Consider the following 26,053-nt stretch of genomic DNA (forward strand, 5'->3'; position numbering starts at 1 on the left):
GGCTCCATTTTCGTCACCGATAAACCCCTTATCCCTAAACTTCTTTGCCTTTTTTGCCTATTTTGAAAAACATTTTTGAATAGTTCAACTAGCCAATCTACATTGACACGTTGTGAGCTTGTAGACTGGCCATTTTATCTATTCAAAAATGTTTTGCAAAATAGTAAAAAAAAGGCAAAGAAGTTTAGGGGTAAAGGGTTTAGCGGTGACGAAAATGGAGCCCACAGACTGAGTAGAAAGAAATTGTGGAATTTTATCATGAACATTATAGTGAGGACCAATGCAATTTATATGAAGATAAATTGAAAAGTGGTGAAGTGGTCCCAATCCACCTTAGACTTGCACCCTCTCTTGACATTTTTAAAACACAGCTTAAGACCAACTTTTTTACTCCATTTTAATGCCTTTTCTTGCCTCTGTGTTTTGCTTTCCACTGACCTAAAAACATCAATGTTGTTTGATGTTTTTAGCACTTTGTGTAATTTGAATGTATTTTGACTGTCCCTTGATTTTTTTACGTGCCTTGATTTCTATGTTGTCTGATGTGCTTAGTTTTTTTTGTATTTTTTTCCTGTACAGCACGTTGTGCTGCACTCGTGTCATGAAAGGTGCTCTATAAATAAAGTTTATTATTATTATTATTGTTATTATTGTAGAGGGTATGTGCGTGACATCATCATACCTGGAAGTTATGCGGGAACGCCCACTGAGTGGCAAAAAACGACTTTCTAGCCTTGACAGCCCATTCATCCAAACAGAAACCTCCTCAGCGTTTCTCAGAAACTGCAATTGAATTGAGCTGAGAAAAAAGGAGAAGTCCCGGCCGAGAGTTATAGTCCCTAGAGTTAGATCCCCCTAGAGAGGGATGGAGAGGGATTGCATGACACTATGGTCACATTTAAAATCATCATCTCTTTACTGAGAGAGAGAGAAAAGGAGAGAGGAGGGACATGAAAAAAGAGAGTGAGAGAGAGAGAGACTCCTCCTCTTGTCTCCTTCAGTCTGTTTGTCCAGCAGCTCAACCCAGTATAGCCTTGAGCGATGACAACCTGACACACATCACATGGTGAGTACACTACACCATTATTATTTAAGTGTGTGTGTGTGTGTGTGTGTGTGTGTGTGTGTGTGTGTGTGTGTGTGTGTGTGTGTGTGTGTGTGTGTGTGGCTGCGCGCGCGCTGCGTTGATACATTTACAATGAAAGAAAAATCACTTACTTGATCGATTAGATGGAAGTTATACTATTAGTTCTTCAGAGAACCTCAGAGGACACATAATTGCTTCGGGCAGATCAACCTCATATCTCCATATTTCAACTTAAAAAAAACAAATATTCTACTTCTATACTTCTAAGTAGTGTTTGCGCAAAAGTAGTGACATTTGCAGATCTACAAGCTCACAACATGTCACAATGTGACACATTGTGAACTTGTTAGGTCTGCTATTTATTTTTCTTATAATATAAAACAACGGTTTTGGACATACAACGTTTCCACCCGACATTGACAATATAGACTGGAGTCATATACTGTGGAAACTAATATGTATTAACATGTAGAATTCAGATGAGTCATATGGAGTCAATACAGTAGTCATGCAGACACAGAGTCCAGAGAAATATTTATTTTTTGTTGCATTGTGATGAAACAACAACCAAAGCTAAAAGTCACATGCCAAGTATAAAAAGCTAAAGTGAAAACCAGTAAGATATTTAAATGGACTCCTAGATAGTTTGCTCACTTTGCTGTGCAGGACTCCCCTAAAAACACCTGTGTTTATGATCTCATGCTGCCTGTAAACAACAGTACATCACAGCCTGGAATGTCTGGGTTTATTCTACGCAGTCTGGTCTCCAACAGTTCCATTTGGAGCTCAGAAGAACAACATTTTATGAGAGAGAGAGAGAGAGAGAGAGAGAGAGAACCCTTTTATCAGCTTCAATTTGGAGGTATTTCAGTTCCAGCTCACTTATTTGTGTTCTCAAATAAAGTAGCCTGGCTAATAAGCCAGACTAATATCACACAACACTGTCGCGGTATATCAGTCTGGGCTGGCTCCACTTGGATTTCATTTCCCGGGGAACATTTTCTCTTTGACGCAATTGGTCAGAGCTACTGTCAGTCAAAAGTCTCAAGCATTGAACGTCACTGTACCAAAGCCCGCCCATATTGCATACCGTGTCCCGATTGGTCCGACCTGTTCTCGATTGTAGGAAAGAGGCGTGCTACTGAGCCTCGCCAGACCGAAATCCGCTGGTAGGCAACTTTTTTTTGCCAACGGCTGATTCGGTCTGGTTTATTAACCAGGCTACAAATAAAGAGCTAAAGAGCTGGAGAGACAGGCAGCCGCACATTATTCTGTAACAAATGAATGCTGTCAGATGTAAAAAAGGAAAAAAAAGCACTTAATGCACCTTTAAGACCCCAACCTTTACAGCATTTCTATCACATCCAGTTTTGTGTTACTTTATTTATATATTTTTATATAAAATATTTACGATAAGTAAATAAGTATATTAATATAATTATATTAGTTGCCTATTTTATTGTTATGTTAGCACAGTTGTGCAAACGGGTCCCACCAACATTTTGATGCTTGCACTTGTATGAGTAATTGACAATGTTTAAGTTCAAGTTTATGAGATGTTTTAGTGCAGCAGGAGATCTTGAGCAGAGATAGGACACCACACGGTTGATTCCAATCCTGTGCGTGCGTGCGTGCGTGCGTGCGTGCGTGCGTGCGTGCGTGCGTGCGTGCGTGCGCTTACATCCGTGTACATGCATGCTGGTGTAAAGATGGTGTGTGATAGATAGATAGATAGATAGATAGAAACATTTGATAATGTATAGAGCAGTGCTACTCAACCCACGGCCCGTGGGCTGCATGCGGCCCCTGCATAATCTATCTGCGGCCCGCCATGGTCATACCAATAAAAGTACAATTAGTTATTTTCATTGTTTTGAACATTGTAGGTCCAAGACAAAGTGATATGGCCTGATGTCAGCCGAGTATTGTTATTCACTTGAACCTATTTATTCACCTGTGATAATAATCTGTTCATTATATATCTCTTCACGTGTTGTGAATGAAGCCTCATTTTGTAACTTCATCATTGACATTAATCACAATGTTTTTGTTCATTGAGGTTCGGCCTTATGGATGGAAATGTGGCTTTTTACTCTGTTTCCTTAATTTGTAGTCTAGTTGTGTAGTCTGTTACAAAATAAAATTGTAAACGTTTCAAAATAATACTGACATTTTTAGCTTGCGGCCCTATGGAATTTTGCTGAGTGACCCCGAAGCCATCTTAAGTTGAGTAGTCAGAGCATCAACCCACTTTGCTGTCTCAAATGAATTTCTGCACAGAGGGGTATTAAACATAAACATATGGCTGGTGTTTTATGAATGTACCGGTATACGTTTATTTGGGAGGGACAGCGCATGTTAATGAACACCAATACAATGTCGGATTTAGCAAGATTGCTATAGTTTCCATCTGTAGTCTTTCACCAGACAGTGGCCTTGTGGTTAGAGTGTCCGCCCTGAAACTGGGAGGTCGGAGGTTCGATCCCTGGCCGAGTCATACCAAAGACTGTAAAAATGGGACCCAATGCCTCCCCGCTTGGCGCTCAGCATCAAGGGTTGGATTGGGGGTCAAATCAACTAATGATTCCCGAGCGTGGCGCACGCTGCGACTCACCACTCCAAGAGATGGATCAAATGCGGAGAACAAATTTCACTGCGGTAACGTGTGTGACTAATCGTACGACGTTGACTTTGACTTTCTCCGTACAGAAAACAAGCAACAAAAAGAGCACATATGTGTTCAACGTGAGCGTAAAACTGCTGTATTTTATGTTCTCTCTTCCCATAGGCATGGATCGGCTAAACAACACCCACTTCCCGACTCCAACTAACCAATCGGACTTCAGCAGCGTGTTCACTCGCCAGGTCCTGCCCGCTCTCTACGTGGTGATCTGCGTGCTGGGTGCGTCTCTGAATGGCGTGGCCGCGTGGATCTTCTTCCGCGTTCCCGGCGACTCTGGCCTGGTCGTGTACCTGAAGAACATGGTGGTGGCCGACCTCCTCATGCTCTCCACCTACCCCTTCCGGGTGGCCAGCGACTTGGACGCGGGCGCCGAGAGCTGGCGCCTCCGTGTGGTGGTGTGTCGCTACACGGCCGTGCTCTTCTACTCCTCCATGTACGTGGGCATCGTCTTCATGGGCCTCATTGGCCTGGAGCGCTACGTCAAGATCGTGCGACACTCGGCCTCCTCCTCGCTGCGCCTGCTGCAGAGCGTGGGCGCGGCCAAGGTCCTGTCGCTCCTCACCTGGTCCCTGCTGCTGCTGTGCGTTCTGCCCAACGTGGTGCTGACCAGCGAGCCGGCGGACCGCGAGACGTCCAGGCACTGCGTGAAGCTCAAGACCCCGCTGGGGGTGCAGTGGCACCGCGTGTCCACGCTGTTCAGCGTGGCCCTGTTCTGGGCCACCCTGCTGCTCCTGGGGTTCTGCTACGCCTCCATCGCGCGCCGCGTGTACCGCTCATGCCGCCGGCGCGTCGTCCGGAGGGACGGGGTCGTCGTCGTCGACGCCTGCCGCAAGTCCAGCCGCAGCATCTTCAGCCTCCTGGCCGTGTTCTTCGTCTGCTTCGTGCCGTACCACGCCTGCCGCGTGCCGTACACGCTCAGCCAGATGCCCGGCGCCGGCTTCAGCCCCACGAGCCGCTTCCTGTTGTTTCAGCTGAAGGAGGGCACGCTCTTCCTGTCGGCGCTCAACGTGTGCCTGGACCCCGTCGTCTACTTCCTGATGTGTCGCACCTTCAGGGAGTCTCTGCTCAGGAAGCTGTCTGGCAGAGTGAGGAGAGGACACTCGCTCACCACGGCACAGAGTCTCAGTCACATGTAGAAGAGAAGAGAAGAGAAGAGAAGAGAAGAGAAGAGAAGAGAAGAGAAGAGAGGAAAGGAAAGAACTAAGAAGAAAGGGATATGGGAAGGATGAAAGAGGAGATCAAATGAGTAGAGGAGGACATTGTTTCAGTTCTGTTCTGACAGATGGCAGGATTTTCACTTCTCTTTCGCTTATTCAGACATTTCTGCTTTATTATCAGAACAGGAAGGGGGGGGGGGGCGTTAGAGGTTACTGACATTGTAATTTCTGAAGAATACATGTGCACTCTGGAACCAGAACTGGAAAGTGTGAAAGGGATTGTATGGGGCAGTATCTCTCTCACAGGCAAGACAGAACATGTCATGATTGAAGGCACTGTCAATGCAGTGAGATATCGGGATGAAATTCTGGAGCAAGCGGCAATCCCATATCTTCAGAATCAATAGGACCTAACACCATCCTCCAGTCCAGACCTCAACCCAATTGAACACTTGTGGGATCAGCTTAGGCAAGCTGTAGCCTACATGCTAAAGTGACCAACAGAACCACTGACTTGCAACAAATCCTGGTTGAGGAATGGGATGCCATCCCAAAGAAAAATGTGGCTAGGTTGTGCCAAGCTGTTGTGGTTGTGTATGGATCTTCCACACGCTACTGAGTTCCCTAACACCTAGTGTAAAATGAATAAAGTGTAAAAATGGCCAATATGTGTTGTATTTTTTGATTATTACTGTGTGAGAGTCAGAGTTCAATCATCCAATCCGCTAAGCAACTCAAAACAAGGGTGAATACCAACCATTTACCATTTTGGCAACTTTTTTGGAGGTGCTACCCACACTGTTGCTCATTCAAGGAATGCCCAATCCTTTTAATACAATTAAGCTATAGTCTACCTCGTTGTAAAGGTGACTAATTGACGATAAACGATATAAAATACAATACCAATTGGTATTACTTAAGGGAGAGAAATAACTGATCAAAGTTAAGTTTCAGAACTTTTTGTGCTGAGTTATATAGGGCTGAAGTGAAGTGTTGGGCAGATTAAGCTACATGAAGCTGAGCTACATAGCATAATTAGCTTCTTTTTTGTTTTGCTGTAATTGCGGTAGCCAGAGCTACATTAATATTAGTGTACCTCGTCAAGTAGCAAAGCTACTTTTGGGCCTTCTTTTTTATTTTTAGCTTAGCTACTCAATAGGCCAAAACCCAAACCCTAAACCCAGAGTAATCTAGATTACTCTGCCTAAACCTAACCTCACAGGAAGCCACAGGTTAGTTTTAATGTGCCACGCATGTTGGGAGTCATGGGTTAGTTTTAACCTGCCAGTGTTGCCACGCACATCGGGAGCCACGGGTATTAGTTGTAACCGGCTACGGGTTAGTTGTAACCGGCCACTCAGGGGCGACTGTGGCTCAAGAGGTAGAGCAGGTCGTCCAATGATCCATGGGTCGGCGGTTCGAATCCCGGCTCCTCCTGTCTACATGTCGAAGTGTCCTTGGGCAAGACACTGAACCCCAAATTGCTCCCGATGTGCTGGTTGGTACCTTGCATGGCTTCCGCCGCAATCGGTGTATGAATGTGTGTGTGAATGGGTGAATGTAATGCACAATCTATGTAAAGCGCCTTGGATAAAGGCGCTATATAAATGCACCATTTACCATTTATCACTCATGGCGGAAGCGACGATGTTGTCTGACTAATTAATGCCTGTCGGACTGTTAGTATGTCTAACCAACGGCTTTACAAGCTATAGAGACTGAGCGTAGGGAGAAGTCACGCTCCGAACGAGTTATTCTGGTCGCCATTTTCCTGCCTACTGAACCTACCAGTAGGCTAGTAGGCTGCTAGGCTACATTTTCCAGCCTCACTGTGGAGACGTATATATACCATTGTAGATATAAAATAATGAAATAAACACTGTATGATTTGGATGTCAGATGACAAAATATTAATAACATAACCTTCAACAACATTCAATTTCACTTCACGCCCCCACACTAAATGGTGGTCAGTCACATCCAATTTCACAGTATAACACCCTTGATTTAAGCAGCTAGATAGGGGACGAGTGTTGCCTACAGTACCTGCTGCTGAAAAATAATAACATAAAATTGTGTGTGTGTGTGTGTGTGTGTGCGCGCGCGTGCGTGCGTGCGTGGGGCCAAGGGGAGGCAGTTTTAGAGACCAGCATTACTGCATGTTTTTTTTTGTGAGGGTACCCTGGGCTAGGGACACGGGGAGAACATGCAAACTCCACACAGAAAGGTCCTTTTGCCAACCCCACCCAGGGTATGGGCACTGACTATGCAGAGGAGAGAACAAACTTTCAACATAAACCTGATTATGAAATTGATATAGCTTTTGTAACATACTTCTCTCTTTTTTTATATCGTCTTATCTTTAAAGTCACAGTATGTGTTTACCTTCATAAAACACAGCCCTGTCATCAGTGATGCTATTATAGAGGGAACTGATGGGTAGAAAGTAGGGGTGTAACGATACATTTACCTTCATAAAACACAGCCCTGTCATCGGTGATGCTATTATAGAGGGAACTGATGGGTAGAAAGTAGGGGTGTAAGTTAACGATACATTTTAACAGCGATACGATATTTATCACGATACATGGTTGACGATACGATACATGGACGATATTGGTTCATTATGGCGATCCGATACGACTCAATGATTTGAAATCGATACAGTAACTATTTAAAATACATTGACATTATTTTAAACTGAGTAATTAAACCCCTCTTTTTCTTTTATCTTCTATAAATTGCTAAATGCCACGTACAAAAATGTAGTATTTATACAATAGCAAAACGATTCGATACCGATTATTTGAATTGTAAAACGACACGATACGGTACATAATCAATGTTGCTGTTTTCATTTTTCAATATACTTCGATTCATGAAATTAAAACCGATGTTTCGATGCAGTTAATATATCGTTAGACACCCCTATAGTAGAAAGTGTATTTATTGTTAGTTTTGTTAACACGGAAAAGTTACATACTATAATGCCTTTGAATTATATAACTAGTTTTTGGTTTGTGTAATGTGCCGTGTGTAGTTTCTGCAGTAATGAAAGTGCATACATACACGTCACGTATACAGTAGCCTGTATACGTGTATGTGGTTTGTTCTGTTGCTTTACCACAGTATAGCAGGGGGGAAGTTGTGGACAGACAGACATAGAGAACAGAAGGGTATTTGCATGCGTAGACACATAAACCTACTAAGGGACAGGGTTCACTTCACAAGGAAAACCTGCTTCATCTAGACGGGAGATACACACACACATCATTGACTGACTGACAGGTGAGTTGTTACTATCATATTGTCACATAATGCAACCAGTATACGTTTTAGAACACCATCATATTATCGTTTCCATATTAACTCAAATTGTTATTTATTTTCTGAATAGACACAGGATATTTTCAATGTGTTTATATGGAACCATCTGCCTTAACTGAAATTGAAAATAATTGATCAGGAGTGAGCTGGTTATATTTCTAACTGTGTAATTGCGATATTTCTATGTGTTCCATGGTGGAAGCTGGTACTGTACAACATTTCAGACATGAGTGTAAAAAAACCCTTTCTGCAATAGAGCCCATCAGTGTGCGAGCTAGTTTCTATTTATTTTTTTGTCTTTGTAGTATTTCTCCTCGGCCAGTACCTGCTCAATTCTGGGATGTGCATATCTTACATTTTAACCCATTTAGGCCTGACGTCAAAAGAATTCTGAAAAACCTTGTGGTGCTCAATATTTCATGTCATGGATCCCAAAAAATGTAATTGGCCTCCGCCCCCATCTGAAAATGTGTTGTTCCAGGGACATCCCCAGAAGCAAAGATTTGAGTTAAAATGTTCACTCTGTAATAATATAATTCAAAGATTTATTCACGATTTTTCAAAAATAGCAGACCTACAAGTTCATAGCGCGGCACTCGGTGCCGCGCTATGAGCTTGTAGATCTGCTATGAGCTTGTAGCTTGTAGAGCTCTACCGACTGAGCTACTCGAATAACTAAGGATTTCCTAAAAAGAAAAGAACAATGAATGGACTCGTACAAAAACGTACCCTCTCCATTAAAACCCATTTTGGGCGGGAACCCCTTTTGGTGTTAGCGTTTGTTGTAATATATCTCTAAGTACTGCAGGACCCTCGTCTGGTATTGACCGACAGGTAGTGTGTGCAGGCTGGGTGGTGTGTGACAATCCAGTTGAAGTATTCCTTTGGTACGGCGACTGCGGCGGCGAGTACTCGGGAGAACAAATTAACGAGACACGAGACAGTATCACGCTAAGGTTCACAAAGTTTATTACACAAACAGGAAACATATATAGTGCTGGATCATAATGACGTAACAATAAGATATGAGACAGAAGAACGTGCCTACTGCAGCAAGGCTGACCTTGCTGTCGCCTAGATGTCTCTCGTAGCCTATATGCTACAGTACCGGCAGTACACAATACATCAAGTACACTGTATCAAGTTCAAGTACATAGACTAAGATGTACTGTGCATGGGCTTGTATCATAACAGCGTTATGTTATGCTTTAGCTATAGAAAAATAGCAGATCTACAAGCTCATAGCGCGCCACCGAGTGGCGCGCTACGAGCTTGTAGGTCTGCTATTTTTGAAAAATCGAAGAACGACTGACATAGAAACATAGCTTTTTCAGAAAACTGTCAGGATGTAGAAGACATTTTTAGAATCTGATCTCAGGTCAAAATGGTTTAATCACTTATGACACCACTATAAGTGTGATGTATCTGCAGAGACCATGCCCTCTGCCTGCATTTTTTTATTTTAATTAGAACATTTCTGCGTGTCTATCTTTGGTCAGTTAGTTAGGTATTGGTATTGTTGAGTCAGGAGGAGGAACTGCAACCAACAAATTCTGCTCTGGCTACTCATTGTAACTAAAATTAATGTACTGTAGTTCTGTTAAATGTTTGGATGGCCATCCCTGCTACTAAATAAAACGTACACTGTCTACATTGTGTTTTGATTCTTGCGATATATCTAAAAAAATTCAGATTTTTGCTTATCCCACATTTTTTAGGGGGAAAACAATCTATATATAGGCCCTAGTCGAAAATGCAAGAAATAATTCTGGCATATAAAGTCAGAATTGTGAGATAAAATCTCATAGTTATGACAATGATATATTGAACACTTCAACACACATAAATATGCCTACTGTATATTGCTAGTTGCTACATTAGGTCAATCCAGAATCATGGCCCACCTTGTGGGAGTGGGAGGAGCCAACATGACCAACTTCCTGTCTTTTAACCAATCACTGGACACAAACCAGACAGCCTCCTGTGCTGTGATTGACACCTCAGCCCATCCATTCTTCATGTTGGTGTGTGGTCTGGTGTTCCTGGTGAGTAGTGTTGTTTTTGGCACCACATTTAGGTTTTAGTTATAGTCTCTTGAATAGTCTTCATTTTGTTTTAGTCACCTGGAATGTCTAGTTTTAGTCGACTAAATATACGATTTTAGTCGACTAAATATACAATTTTAGTCGACTAAATATACGATTTTAGTCGACTAAATCTACAGTTGATTTAGTCGACTGAAATGTATTTTGGTGGGCCTTGATGCTGTCGTAATGACTGTTTTTACACTTGCTGAAAAAGGCCGATCTACAGGCTCACAATGCGTCAACCAAGTGTAAAATCACTTGTTTCTTTTACTTATAAAGGATCTCTTGTCCACTAGTCCCTTCCTAACATTTTAGTCTAGTTTTTATTTGTTATTTGTTTATTTTGTTGTCAATATATTTAGTCTTAGTTTTAGTCATCATAGCTTAGTTTTCATTGTGTTGCCATTTAGTTTTCGTCAGTGGAAAAAGGTAGTCGAGGGTAGCTACTGGGACGTAAGTCGGGACTTGATCACCCTGGCTGGGTCACCCGAGTGAGGGGTATGATGTTCGCGAGACCCGAAACCCGGATGACCTTGGGATACATCACTGAGGATACATCCCAGTTGCATCCATGCAATTTATTTTTGTTCTGAAGTATTCTATTTATAGTGACTCATAGGAATAGACTATGTGACAACCATTTATAGTCTGGTGACCACCGGAGAGACGGGTGACAGCCGGAATGTAGACGGCACCCCGGGAGCAGTATGGGTAAGCGTCCCAGCCTGCATCCTCCGTGAGGCGGAAGCCCAAAAACCTTCGTGATGCCTTTAGGAGGGCCATTCGAGTCGCAAGTGGAGCCTGCAGTACTACCATTGCTCAGCGGTGGAGCCTGCAGAACCATTGCGGTTCAAGAATCCACCACTCCTGAATGAAGTGTCTGGTGCAACGCACATGTCCTATACTCCTGGTGAGAGCAGGAGTGGACCTGGTGAGACGTAGGAGGGGCCCGGACAGGAGTCAACCCACAGAGCCTAGTCCCTCCACATGCCAGAATAGTACCTCTCAGTCCCGGCATTCCGGAGTGGTTCCAACGGATTGTGTGGCCCTGGTCTTTCCCTGGTGGGTCTGATCGAGGGTAGCTACTGGGACGTAAGTCGGGACTTGATCACCCCGGCTGGGTCACCCGAGTGAGGGGTATGATGTTCGTGAGACCCGAAACTCCGATGATTGGGATACATCACTGAGGATACGTCCCAGTTGCATCCATGCGATGTATTTTCGTTCTCAGTCGACGAAATCAACACTGCTGGTGAGTTTATTCAGAATCACTTTTTTTTACCTCATTATTATGTTTGTTTTTTTCCTTTCGCCTTTATTTATATATTATATATATATATATATATATATATATATTATTTTTTTTTGTATGGAGGGATAGACAGTAGGCTGACAGGAAGGGGGAGAGAGAGATGGGGGGGGGGGGGGGTGACATGCAGTACAGGCCATCTGGATCGGGAGTCGAACCCGCGGCACACTGCCAGACTGGATTACCAGCCAAGGTGCCTGGACCGCTGAGCCACGGGCCCAGGCCTCATTATTATGTTTTTAAATAGTGTTTTCCACATCAAGGGATCTGTTCAGTCAGTACACGTGTTGGGAACCATTTAGAATGATTGTGAATCTATTGATCTCGTACCCTGAAGAAGGCATATTGTCTGCCGAAACGTTGGTCTTTCAATAGAAAAAAGGTTTTTTGCATCGCGACTATGAGCTGTGTCTATGAGGTGACAGTATACTTCATTAGACACCCTGGAGTCGTTTTTATATGCAATGGTGTATTAACTTTGTATTTAGGGTTTCTTCCTGGAGGCTGAACCTTTGACAGTCAAACGGGCCAATGAAATAAACAGTAATATAGTGACATCACACTATCAGCCCCTCCCCTAACCCCTCCCCCTTTATCATACAACTACAGCTGTGGGTGTGGCTTCAGTTCAGGTGGATCACCACCCATCACCACCCACCAGGCAAACCAGGCATACTTAATGAACTGGTGGGCCTCCTTATATTATAATAATACATTTTCTGTATCTGTCTATTGCCATTATAGGTTGGCTTGGCCCTGAATGGATTTATTCTGAAGGTATATTTCTGTCACGCTGAACGCCAGGCGTCCTCCAGCAGTGTGATGGTCTATCTGAAGAACCTTACGATCGCAGACTTCCTCCTCTGTCTGTGTCTGCCACTCCGCATCTCCAACTACGCCTACAGCCACAACGTCACCGTTAGAATGGTCTACTGCACCATCGGAGCCTCCACCTTCTACCTCAACATGTACATCAGCATCCTGTTCATGGGATACATCGCTGCCAACAGGTATATCTGTCTGTCTGGATGCTGTGTTGATGTCCGTCAACCAGGCATTAAAAGCTATAATATGACACAGATGCGTCCTCAGGTCTAAATGGGTTAATGAACTGGTGGGCGTGCCCACATAAAAACAACATTTTAACAATTTATATTGTACACTTTTTTGAAAATAACATAACAATAAGACCTGATGATCATGTTTTAGGGTGGAAAAAAATCACGGCACTCCATCTTTAAGCAAAGATTTAAACGTTATGATGGACTGTAATAACATGTGATAACCCACTGGGCTCATTCCGACCACCAGATATCTGAAGATTGTGCAGCCATCGGCATCTAATCCCCTGCAGAAGGTCCGCGTTGCACGTGTCATCTCCCTGGTCACCTGGTGTTCTCTCCTGGCCCCGATGGGAGCCTACGTCGCCATGTTCCTCCTGACATCCCTGCCCATGAGGACCCACTTACCGGGAGCTGTGAGCTGTGATGCTCTTCACGGCCCTCAGATGAGCCTGCTGTACAAAATCATCCACATGTAGGTACATTAGGTTAGAACTTGTCTTAGAACATACTGTATACAGTTCTCCACTCTGGTCCTGCATGGGAACCTAGAAACCTGCAGTCTTTTAAACCTATAAACTCAGCCTTGGTGTCCCAGGTCTGAATGATGTTTTCACAGGTGTTTTTTTTTTTTTTTAATTCACTAGAGGATACTCCCTTGAGTTGCAGCAACTTGTTTTCAAGGGGGTCCTCAGGGCACAACATACAACGTACAACAAAACAATACAGCAACAAACAATAATGACATACACAAAGGCTCTTCGACCATCACAAAACCCACCACAAACCCACTACATCAGTATACTCGTAAACCCAGAGTTTCATTTAAAAAATGAAATAAATAAAATATACAACAATAATGCTAGAAATTAGTCATTCAATGCAATAAACAAGTATGACGCCAATAGGATAGTCTCAGACAACACAAAAGAGCAATCAAAAACAAGAACAGCTAGATATAAGATGAACTAATCATCAATTCCATTCTGCTCCGTTCTGTTTACAGTTTCTCAGCGGTCATCTTCGTCTCTGTCCTGGTCTCTCTCATCTACTTCTACCATGGCACGGTGAAGAGACTGACGTTGGCCCAGAGAAGTCAGCCAGGGGGTGGAGGAGCAGAAGGTGTTGGCGGAGTGTTGTCCCCTGGAGCGTTAAGGCGCTGTAAAAAGTTGTCCCGGTGTCGGAGGAACATGCTGTTCCTGGTGGCCGTGTTCTGCGTGTGCTTTGTTCCGTACCACCTCGTGCGCCTCCCCTATGCCTTCCTGTCTCATAGGCGTAGCTTGTGTCAGAGTTTCTACTACCTGAAGGAGTTCAGCCTCATGTTGTCGATTCTGAACATCTGCCTGGATCCGCTCATCTATTTCATCTTCTGCAAGGCCTTCCGTGCCCGGCTGAACCTCAGCAAGAAGAAGAGGGCGTCCCAGGACTCGCAGCTGGACACAAGCCGAGTGCTCACTGGGGAGAGGACAAGCATGATGATGACCATGACAAAAGTGGAGAGGAAGTCTGACCATGAGGAAGGTTGAGAGTAAGATTTTTGGGGCCAGTCATTAGTCCTACAACTCAAACCCTCGCCTAAACCTAACCTGTCACGGGGCAGCACACCTAAACCTAACCTTAACCCATGTCTAACCAATGACTAGTCTAAACTAAGTATGCACCCCAGATTTTTGCCCTGAAACTAAGATAAGCCAGTGTCCACTCCTTATAGCCTCTGATAGAAGGACCACACATGTTAAACTATGTCAGTCAAACTGACATAGAGCAAAATGTCTTACCTGAGCATATTTGTTCATAGAACATATAAAGTGCTCCACATTTCCCTCATACTTATTTGTTCCGTTTATATGATGTGAGACTATCCATGTTAGTCTCAACTGATATCAGTAGAATATAATGCAGCTGTTAACATGCAGTGGTGGAAAGTACTTTTACTTAGGTACTGTACTTAAGTACAATTTTGAGGTATTTGTACTTTACTTGAGTATTTCCAATTTCCTTGGCTGATTAATTTTCAGATTAACAGTTAACGTTCTTAATGGCGATTCATCGATTTTAGATTAACATCCCTAAACTGGATGAATGTTTATTCTGTAAATAGTCCGAAGCTTTTAAAGTTGTATTACTTTATTAATCTTTTGTATGTATTTTTTCACAGACAATATTTTTTCATTGCAAAATAAAATGAAAAATATGCCTGTTTTGTACTGATGACATGACAACCAGAGAACAGAACTGAAGCCTCAAATAATGGACAAACAAAAAAGTACAGACAACCATAGGAGGAACTTAAGCTATCTTGATCTTCTCTCTAACTTCCACACATTGTAGTTGCAGCATTTCCATCCACAGCACAAAGTATATAACATTACTCTGAAAGAAGTAACTTAATTGTCAGTTGTCACACCAGTGTTCATTTAGTTGTCTATGGTTTTTCAGAAGACTAAGACAAAATGTTGACAAAATTAACATTGCATTAAGACTAAGACTAAAAGACTAGACTAAGGCTTTTCAGAAGATTACATATAGGACTAAGAGTCTAAGACTAAATGCTGTGTTATTTAAAAGACTAAGACTAAATCAAAATATTCTGAAAATATTAATACTGTGTCACACTGAGTAGGCTACACTGCCCAGTGATTTGGAAATACACAAATTGCAAACGGCTCAAAACAAACAAATCTACAAGATTAGCTCTTCAGTGCTCCAAGCGCACGTTATAGAAATGCACAGAAATCTGTCAGGTTCACCTCCTGGCTGGTACGTAATTCCTTTTCGCACCTCTGCCCTCAGCTTCCTGTATCTACCTAAAATGTTGTTTTCAGGAAATTAAAAATATACATTTTTCAGGAAATTAAGAAAACCTTATATATCGTGGTGGAGTTAGCTGCTCTATCAGAAAATGTGAGGGTCCAATGGAGTTAAGACTTTTTTTCCAACACGCTTTTTACAACTTTTCATTGGTTCAATATTTTTTTTAAACCTTTAAACCTAAAAAAAAAAATCTAGTTTTAGGTGGTTTCCTCCAGACAGCAATGTAAATATAGAAAGAAGAGCACCTGTCTATCGGCAGGGAGGAGGAGGCAGGGCTTTTGGTGGGTTTGACTCATTGCATGGCAGCAGAAGGTTGAGGTTTGATTGACGACAGCAACACACTGTGAACCAGGAAGTGAACCAGGAAGTTGGTGGAAGGTAATTGTTAGTGTGATTACAATAAGTCTCACCACCATGAACCCCAAGCACCAGCAATGAAATGAACGGTTCGAGTGGACTCATGTGGGTTCATGAAATACTTCCACAGAGGGACAACAACCACATATTATGAGGTAGGACGATGTCTTTGTCTAAGATCACAAACTGTTTCTCCTTTATTTAATATAACGTCTCGGTATAGGGTGGAAACCTCATACATGTATGTCCAAAACTGTTGCTTTTTTGATACACGTTTTGAGCTTGCAGATCTGTTTTGATACGTTTTTGTGACGCTGTAGTATAATCAAGTAGGGCTTTAATTTAGGTTTAAGTCATATGGAGATACTGTAAGACAATGGTTCCCAAACGTTTTCATGTCAAGGAGCCCCAAATTGACACTAATTAGCCCGTGGACCCCCATTTGAAGAGATAATGCCAGGGACCCCCATAGGAGAAGATTTTTACGGCTCTAGCGGTGATTCTCAACCAGTTTAATTTCAAGGACCCCCAGTTTGATATGCATTAGTCTACGGACCCCCCATTTAGTGACATTTCTATCTCTGGGACCCCCAATTTATATTGTAAAATCAATGTCAATTTAACTCTGAGGGTGTACAAATGGAACCAAACGGACCCGTTCGGGTCAATTGCGTTCCATTCGTACACTCTGAGTTACGGTCCAATAATGGTCCATTTGGTTCCAAACTATCATTTAGCTGGGGACCCCCTGGAACTTCCTCAAGGACCCCTAGGGGTCCCCGGACCCCACTTTGGGAACCACTGCTGTAAGAGGTTTCTGCCTGACAGCAACGATACGTTCAATGTACAGTAATGTACAGTAATGTCCACTGCCATGCTCAAGGGCACCTGCATGTCTGTGAGCTGTGCTGCTGAACCATAGACTGTACAGTTGGGTGCCACCGATATTGTCCCTTATCATTTGACCCATTTAGGCCTGACCTCAAAATTAAAAAAAATCCTTCTAAATCCTCCAGTTTTCTGAAATAAATATTTTCACGATTTTTCAAAAATAGCAGACCTACAAGCTCGTAGCGCGCCACTCGGTGGCGCGCTATGAGCTTGTAGATCTGCTATTTTTCAATAGCTAAATTATAACATAATGTTTAAAACACCAAAAGGGGTTCCCGCCCAAAATGGGTTAACTGTCCTTTTGCGCAGATCACGCAAACCTCAGCAAAAATAAAAGGACAATATCGATGGCCTCCAACTGTATATAGAATTACGGTATGTACCAGAGTCCCCTATGACCACATCCTGTTAAACTGAGCTCAGCCTGCAGACATTGTATGTACAGTATATGTGGTAAAAATCTTGTTATTTCTTTCACTATAGGAGAGTCTGTGTCATGAGCATATTATTAGGCTATCAGAATACATTTCATGCATCATAAGCATCACTGTGTGAGTTAACGGGCAATTATGGGCACTGTATTTTGCCCTCAAGTTTAGCGGGCATATACAGTTAATATACGGTAATATACAGGTGTGATGGTACAATTCGGGAGTTTACTGGAGTTTGTTGGAAAGTTTAACGGGAGTTTCCTGTAATATACACATCCGTATTCCATGCTGAATAAAGTTCATATGAGGAATTTACACAAATATACAGTATACATACAACACAATATTGCACAGCAACAGTAGACTATTAGACACAACATCCATTTAGACATTAGATTATAAATTATTAGTCTATACATTAGACTGGAATGCAGGTATTATTTGTTATTAATCCTGTTTCAGTATAATCAAAGAGAGTTTCCTTTATACGTCTAAATAGGAAGGCGAAACAGGAAGGTACAGAAGGATCTGAAACATTCTTATCTTGGTATAAAGTTGTGTTTCCTCCACATGTTTCCCTGCTGAGAGCAGCCTGATCTATAAAGACAACGAAGAGCCAATCTACCAGATCACAACGAGCTCTGTGAGCTTGTAGATCGGCAATTTTCACTACCTTTGTGTCGTTTATGGTGAAGCAGAGCGTTATTTTAAGAAAAGATATACGAGTTAAAATATGCATGTACAACATTTTTGGTCGACGACATGTTTTCTGATTTACATCTTACATCATTTTAGTACATCTTCCAACAGAGTTCATCAGTTAATGATACATGAAATAATTGACCTATACCCAACAACCTAGACCAATTGATCAATCAACCAACTACACAATGAGTGAGTGAAACATGAAGTGAGGGTTTGTTGTGTTGTCGTCTGTTCCAGAATGGTCAACACCAGAATACACACCATGCAACTGCAACTAAACTGACCATCCAACCATTCACCTTCATCTGATAATCCAACCATCTACGACTGACCATCCAACCATTCACCCCCAACTGACCATCACATCCACACAGGTGGTTTCAGTTCTATATAATGTTTTTAAGTGAAACAATCCTTTTAACCTTGTGAAAACAGTGTGCATGTTATTTCACAGTATAAGGCCTATATACCTTCTTGTTCTTCATTATTCATTTAATACTTTAATTATATTCATATTGTTGTTGTTTTCTGTACTTTGTACCTCTCTTTTATGTCAGTTGTTAGTTGGCTGCTAACACTTTGAATGCAAATGTAGTAATTCATCAACTATATTATATTGAACTAACAAGTGACTAGTAGACTCTATGCATTTAGACTGGTAGACTCGCTGGCTAGTAGACATTCTGTCAAGTAGACTGTGTGGCTAGTAGCCTAGAGTCCATCTGCTGGTAATCTGGTCGCTGGTATTAAAAGCCATTCTGGTGTTTTAAGCAAATTTATGTTATACTTTGGCTATTGAAAAATAGCAGATCTACAAGCTCATAGCGCTACGAGCACTACGAGCTAGTAGGTCTGCTATTTTTGAAAAATCATGAAAATGTGGAGGAAATATTTGAATATATTTTTTCAGAGCGAACGTTTTTAACTCAAATCTTTGCGGGTGGGGGGTGGAGGTCCCTGGAACAACATATTTTCAGATGGGGGTCCGCGGCCAATTTCAGATAATTCTGGGGCTCCTTGACCTGAAATAGTTTGAGAACCACTGACATAGGTTAGAAAACATACTGTAGGTTTTTCAGAAAACTGTCAGGATTTAGAGGACGTTTTGTAGAATCGACCTCAGGCCTAAATAAAGGCAACGCCATTTTCATTTCCAGGCGGAGGATCGGGTTTTTGATGATAATGTCTTCTCTCTTCAACTCCACTGGGGGACGAGGAGGTGAGAAGGATGAGTGCATTGTTAATGACCAGATGGGGCCCTTCATCGTTCTCTACATTCTCATCTTCATCAGCAGTCTGGCTGGTAACCTGCTGTCTCTATGGGCCCTCCTCGTCCACAGCAGTGGCAGCAAGGTACCGAATGTCATGGTTTAAATTTTACGTCCTATTTTACACATATATCAACAGTGTTCAGTGGTGGAAAAAGTATGTAAAAATATTTAGATTCTTTTTTTAGTGGGGCCATCTATATTCAGCTATTAGTATAGATTTTCGTCTTACACAAACATTAAATTCCCATTGACAATGAATGGAGAATTTTACGTCATAGTGTCTGAGCAAATAGAAGTGAGCACCCCTCACTTCTGCATAATGCAGAAGAAGAAAAATAAAACAAGATCATAGCGCAGCACCGAGTGCCGCGCTACGAGCTTGTAGATCTGCTATTTTTTTTAAATCGTGAAAATGTGGCCCAAATGTTTGAATATATTCTTTCAGAGCGTTTTTAACTCAAATCTTTGCTTCATGGGGAGGTCCCTGGAACAACATATTTTCAGATGGGGGTCGGTGGCCAAATACATATTTTTGGGCGTCCTTGACATGAAAATGTTTGAGAACAACGGGAAACATTTTTCAGAAAACTGTCAGGATTTAGAAGGCATTTGTAGAATCGTCCTCAGGGATAAGTAAAATGGGTTAAGTTAAGTTACTTTGCAATACCGAACATGTTTTTCAACTCTACTGTATACTGTACAATACAGTATTGTTTCACATGCTATTCCTTTTGCTGATGAATCCCTCTGGTTTGGATCCTTTTTTTCCCTTTTTTTAGAAGAGCATCCATGTGTTTCTGGTGAACCTGCTTGTCTCAGACCTGCTGTTGACTATGGCCCTGCCCTTTAAGATCCTTAAGGATGTGGGCGTGGCTCCCTGGGCTCTCATGGTGTTCCACTGTCAGGCCAGTGCTGTGCTCATCTACATCAGTCTCTATGCGTCCATCGTGTTCCTCACCTTCATCACCATCGACCACTACGTGCAGGTATACAGAGGGGCTGAGATATGCTTATTCATTTGGGCTTACAATTTACAATTTAGGCATTTTTGCAGACGCTCTTAATCCAGAGCGATTTACAGTAAGCATGAACAGAAACATGGTAATACAACATCCTATATACATCAAAATAGTCATCATGAATCATACGTACGCTAAGAACCTAACAGTGGAATATCTATATAATGAAACTATGCGTATATATACTATAGAGTGCATATGTCTACATAAAATGCTATCTAAGTTACATACGTTGTGCCTTTGCATACGCCTGTAATGTCATCAAGGCTAGGGCAAGTGCTATGGCCTAAGATGGAGTCTGAAGAGGTGGGTTGTCAGACTACAGCAGAAGATTGGGAGTGAGTCTGCGGTTCTGATTGTAATGGAAAGTACATTCCATAGTTTTGGAGCCAGAAGGGAGAAGAGTTTGGGACGTGTGGAGCGTTGTCCCACGGTGTTTTAGCGAAGGTACTTCCAGCTTCAGGTTCTATGACAGCATCAGAATCATTTCGGGAATTAAGTCCCATTTGTGACTCAGAGAGTTGTAACCAATTTATCCTTATGGCTGTGAATATTGTAATCTGCACCAGGACATGTATTCTAGACAGTGGTGCAAAAAGTACTCAAATGTTTTACTTAAGTAAAAGTATCAATACTGCAATGTTCGATGTACTCCGTTAGTAGTAGGCTAGTAGAAGTCCCATGTTCAAAATGTACTCGAGTAAAAATCCAAAAGTATCGGCATCAAAATGTACTTAAAGTAGTACTCATATTGCAGAATGTCCCATTTCAGAAGTTCAAAATGTGTACAAAATCCTTTGGAAAATGCGACGCATTGTGAGCTTGTAGAATGGCTATTTTCAAATGGCTGAAATGTATAGGTTCACTAGTCGGAAGAAACACACCATTGGGAAGGTTTAAGGGATTTATTGACAGTAAAGAAATGAAAGAATGAATGAATGAATGAATGACATGAAAACGGGTGTGTAGGTTCCGGGGGGGTGTGTAGGTTCCACCGACCCTGCGAGAAGCCTGTAGGAAAGTGTAAGCTAGTGTGCGACGCAGCAAGGCAGGCGAAACGTGGAGGATTCTGGGTGGTATTGGGCAGGTATAAATAGGGACAGGTAGATTGACGTGGAGGGCAGAGAGTGGCGTGAAGGGCATGGGTCAATGTGTGTTTCTCCACCTCCTGAACATCTGTTGTTCCAACTCCATTTAAAGTGGTTATTAAAGTACAATATTTGGCTCTGAGATGTAGTGGAAGCAGATGTAAAAGTATTGGAAATTTGGAAAATAGTACAAATACCTCACAAACTTTCCACCACTGATCAGAACAGAACAGACCAGCCAACGTATTGACGGTACTGTTGGTCTGCAGGTGTCTCCGAAGGCTCTATCCTGCCAGGTCCAGGTGGGATCCTCCAAACTGCTGTCTGTTATGGTCTGGATCATGCTGCTGCTCATTATGGTGCCTAACATGGCTCTGCCCATACGACATGTACAGGTAAATCTAGAATCACCAGTACTAACTATTACAACTATACAGCAACTCACAATAATATGAAAGCATGAAATCAGACTTCAAGACAAGTGTGTGTGCGTGCCTGAGAGAGAGAGAGACAGAGAGAAGTGCAAAGTCAAATTACTAGCATTGTATTCCCTTTGAAGTGGCTGTGATTGTCCTTCCTGCTTTGCAGCCTCAGCGGTACCTGAGCTGCTCGTCGCTGAAGCACGGCGTCGGACTCCGCTGGCACGCGTTGGCCGTCTTCCTCTGCATGGCTCTCTTCTTCAACTCCTCTGCCGTCGTGCTTCTCTCCGCTGGCCTGGCTCTGAAGCGGCTCCTAGGATGCAAGAATAACAGACCGAGAGACCGGAGAGCTACCAGGCGCACGGCGGCCCACATTGCAACCCTGTCGGTGGCCTTTGTGGTGGGCTTTTTGCCGTACCACGTGGTCCGCACGCCCTACACCATGGCCCAGACCAGCACGGTCATCATCAGAGACTGTCCCACCAAGAGGCGCCTGTTCTTGGCCAAGGAGTGGACACTTCTGCTGGCCGTGCTGCATCTATGCCTGGACCCCCTGCTGTGCTTCTGCCTCTGGACGCCCTCCAGACAGACACTCAGAGGACTGTTCAGCTGCAGAGAGCAGCCCGAGGCTGACACGGGGACAGCTGGGGGGGATGATGGACGATGATGGAGTATTATTATAGGTGCAAGGCTCAAAGGTACAAATGGAAATAAAGGAATAGCCAGCACGCAATACTTTTCCCATGGTTTATTACCTCTGACGAACAGAGAACGGACACGTTTCGGCCAGATGGGCTTTCCTCCGACTTGCTATTTTGAGTATTATTCAGTATTTTTCCTGTCTTGGGCTATTTTGCAACCTGTGCCTTCCGGCCTAGCACTATCCACAGTTCCACACTAGGCAGAGTGTGACACATAACCTGCCATTGAGCCCCATTGTACATTTCTCAAATTTGAAAGCACTATATTTCTAAAACTATGAAACATTTCAAAGACTCCTTTTCAGGCAAACATGTCCACCGTAAGATGAACCTAAATAGGTTTGAATGGGGTTTCTAGGTGTAAGTATGTAGGACTAGTAGCATGCCAAAGTTTGTGCTATTGCCATTGAGAATGCATTGGGCGTTTAAGTTAAATAACTTAGAAACTACAAAACATTTCAAAGTAAAAAGTTCCAGCATGTGTCTCCACAGTAAGCTGAATTATAAAACGTGTGAATGGAGTTTCTAGGTGAAAGTGATTTTGACGTGGCACTATCTGCCATTGTAAATTTCTCAAATTAAAGCACTATATTTCTAAAACTATGAAACATTTCAAAGATTCCTTTTCAGGCAAACATGTCCACCGTAAGATGAACCTAAATAGGCGTGAATGGGGATTCTAGGTGTAAGTATGTAGGACTAGTAGCATGCCAAAGTTATCATTTTTTTCGGACGGCATACTATAGCATGTCGTTTTTCGTGATTTTGGACTATTTGAAAAAAAGATGAAAATCATGAAAAAACGACATACTACGGTCATGGTTTCGGACGGCATACTATAGCATGTCGTTTTTCATGATTTTGGAGGATTTGAAAAATAGATGAAAATCATGAAAAAACGACATACTATAGTCCATGGTTTGGGACGGCATAATATATTTTGTCATATTTTCATGATTTTGGGACACTATGTCAGAGCCAGGACTTGAACCTGCGGCCTCCTGATTCCCAGGCAGGCTCTGTACCCAGTGAGCCACTGTGCATGCTGTTCTTAAAAGGCCGAATAGATAATGACAGAAGAGCCAGAGACTTGTTTCCATTGTGGTTCATAAACATTCAAACGTCTAGAGATAAACAACAGCAAAAGAAACAATAGACAAATCTCCTGTTATTTTATTTTTTGTATTTTATTTTTGTATCAATGTTGTACTCAAAGGGAACAGCAGACTGTGTTGTGGCAGGTAGCTAGTAGATCAGTGACTTAGCACACTGTCTGCATGATCTGGCCATTGTGGGTTCAAACCCCACTCAAACCTTTACTTGCCAAAATCTGCCATTGACCCCCATTCTGAATTTCTCAAATTTAAAAGCACTATATTTCTAAAACGATGAAACATTTCAAAGATTCCTTTTCAGGCAAACATGTCCACCGTAAGATGAACCTAAATAGGTTTGAATGGGGTTTCTAGGTGTAAGTATGTAGGACTAGTAGCATGCCAAAGTTTGTGCTATTGCCATTGGGAATGCATTGGGCGTTTAAGTTAAATAACTCAGAAACTACAAAACATTTCAAAGTAAAAAGTTCCAGCATGTGTCTCCACAGAAAGCTGAATTATAAAAAGTGTGAATGGAGTTTCTAGGTGAAAGTGTTTTTTTGACGTGCCAATATCTGCCATTGAGCCCCATTGTAAATGATTCAAATTTGAAACCACTATATTTCTAAAACGATGAAACATTTCAAAGATTCCTTTTCAGGCAAACATGTCCACCGTAAGATGAACCTAAATAGGTTTGAATGGGGTTTCTAGGTGTAAGTATGTAGGACTAGTAGCATGCCAAAGTTTGTGCTATTGCCATCGGGAATGCATTGGGCGTTTAACTTAAATAACTCAGAAACTACAAAATATTTCAAAGTAAAAAGTTCCAGCATGTGTCTCCACAGAAAGCTGAATTATACAAAGTGTGAATGGAGTTTCTAGGTGAAAGTGCTTTTTTGACGTGCCAATATCTGCCATTGAGCCCCATTGTAATTGTCTCAAATTTAAAAGCACTATATTTCTAAAACGATGAAACATTTCAAAGATTCCTTTTCAGGCAAACATGTCCACCGTAAGATGAACCTAAATAGGTTTGAATGGGGTTTCTAGGTGTAAGTATGTAGGACTAGTAGCATGCCAAAGTTTGTGCTATTGCCATTGGGAATGCATTGGGCGTTTAAGTTAAATAACTCAGAAACTACAAAACATTTCAAAGTAAAAAGTTCCAGCATGTGTCTCCACAGTAAGCTGAATTATAAAACGTGTCAATGGAGTTACTAGGTGAAAGTGATTTTGACGTGGCACTATCTGCCATTGTACATTTCTCAAATTTAAAGCACTATATTTCTAAAACTATGAAACATTTCAAAGATTCCTTTTCAGGCAAACATGTCCACCGTAAGATGAACCTAAATAGGTGTGAATGGGGATTCTAGGTGTAAGTATGTAGGACTAGTAGCATGCCAAAGTTATAATTTTTTTTCGGACGGCATACTATAGCATGTCGCTTTTCATGATTTTGGAGGATTTGAAAAATAGATGAAAATCATGAAAAAACTACATACTATAGTCCATGGTTTGGGACGGCATAATATATTTTGTCATATTTTCGGGACACTATGTCAGAGCCAGGACTTGAACCTGCGGCCTCCTGATTCCCAGGCAGGCTCTGTACCCAGTGAGCCACTGTGCATGCTGTTCTTAAAAGGCCGAATAGATAATGACAGAAGAGCCAGAGACTTGTTTCCATTGTGGTTCATAAACATTCAAACGTCTAGAGATAAACAACAGCAAAAGAAACAATAGACAAATCTCCTGTTATTTTATTTTTTGTATTTTTTTTTTGTATCAATGTTGTACTCAAAGGGAACAGAAGACTGTGTTGTGGCAGGTAGCTAGTAGATCAGTGACTTAGCACACTGTCTGCATGATCTGGAGATTGTGGGTTCAAACCCCACTCAAACCTTTACTTGCCAAAATCTGCCATTGACCCCCATTCTGAATTTCTCAAATTTAAAAGCACTATATTTCTAAAACGATGAAACATTACAAAGATTCCTTTTCAAGCCAACATGTCCACCGTAAGATGAACCTAAATTGGTTTGAATGGGGTTTCTAGGTGTAAGTATGTAGGACTAGTAGCATGCCAAAGTTTGTGCTATTGCCATCGGGAATGCATTGGGCGTTTAACTTAAATAACTCAGAAACTACAAAACATTTCAAAGTAAAAGGTTCCAGCATGTGTCTCCACAGAAAGCTGAATTATAAAAAGTGTGAATGGAGTTTCTAGGTGAAAGTGCTTTTTTGACGTGCCAATATCTGCCATTGAGCCCCATTGTAAATGTCTCAAATTTAAAAGCACTATATTTCTAAAACGATGAAACATTTCAAAGATTCCTTTTCAGGCAAACATGTCCACCGTAAGATGAACCTAAATAGGTTTGAATGGGGTTTCTAGGTGTAAGTATGTAGGACTAGTAGCATGCCAAAGTTATAATTTTTTTCGGACGGCATACTATAGCATGTCGTTTTTCATGATTTTGGAGGATTTGAAAAAAAGATGAAAATCATGAAAAAACTACATACTATAGTCCATGGTTTGGGACGGC

At 42.1% G+C, this 26,053-nt stretch overlaps 3 protein-coding genes across 4 annotated transcripts; all 3 read left to right on the forward strand.

Moving 5' to 3' along the window:
• Window positions 1-931: 931 nt before the first annotated feature.
• Window positions 932-5,501, forward strand: LOC306932657 (P2Y purinoceptor 14). The gene is given in 3 exon segments (XM_079514549.1): window positions 932-1,066; window positions 3,876-4,894; window positions 4,897-5,501. Coding segments are annotated over 2 exon segments (1,095 nt in total). The 5' UTR covers window positions 932-1,066; window positions 3,876-3,877; the 3' UTR covers window positions 4,975-5,501.
• Window positions 5,502-10,149: 4,648 nt separating this feature from the next.
• Window positions 10,150-14,870, forward strand: LOC306931974 (P2Y purinoceptor 14-like; the record flags this gene model as incomplete). Its single annotated transcript, XM_079513679.1, has 4 exons — window positions 10,150-10,299; window positions 12,395-12,660; window positions 12,962-13,186; window positions 13,718-14,870. The coding sequence occupies 4 exons, from the start codon at window positions 10,150-10,152 to the stop codon at window positions 14,235-14,237; spliced, it is 1,161 nt and encodes a 386-aa protein (XP_079369805.1). The 3' UTR covers window positions 14,238-14,870.
• A 1,010-nt stretch (window positions 14,871-15,880) lies between these two features.
• gpr171 (G protein-coupled receptor 171) lies at window positions 15,881-22,475 on the forward strand. Of its 2 annotated transcripts, XM_079514551.1 has the most exons (6): window positions 15,881-16,037; window positions 18,147-18,283; window positions 19,129-19,262; window positions 19,960-20,166; window positions 21,557-21,682; window positions 21,876-22,475. In XM_079514551.1, exons 3-6 carry the CDS (start codon window positions 19,161-19,163, stop codon window positions 22,371-22,373), a joined length of 933 nt encoding a protein of 310 aa, XP_079370677.1. In that variant the 5' UTR covers window positions 15,881-16,037; window positions 18,147-18,283; window positions 19,129-19,160; the 3' UTR covers window positions 22,374-22,475. The 2 variants fall into 2 exon arrangements, with proteins under 2 accessions (XP_079370677.1, XP_079370676.1); XM_079514550.1 differs by lacking the exons at window positions 15,881-16,037; window positions 18,147-18,283 and having other exon boundaries at window positions 19,073-19,262.
• Window positions 22,476-26,053: the final 3,578 nt, after the last annotated feature.

This window comes from Electrona antarctica (genome assembly GCF_951216825.1).
Source record: "Electrona antarctica genome assembly, chromosome: 11".
In the NCBI taxonomy this organism is placed as follows: Eukaryota; Metazoa; Chordata; class Actinopteri; order Myctophiformes; family Myctophidae; genus Electrona; species Electrona antarctica.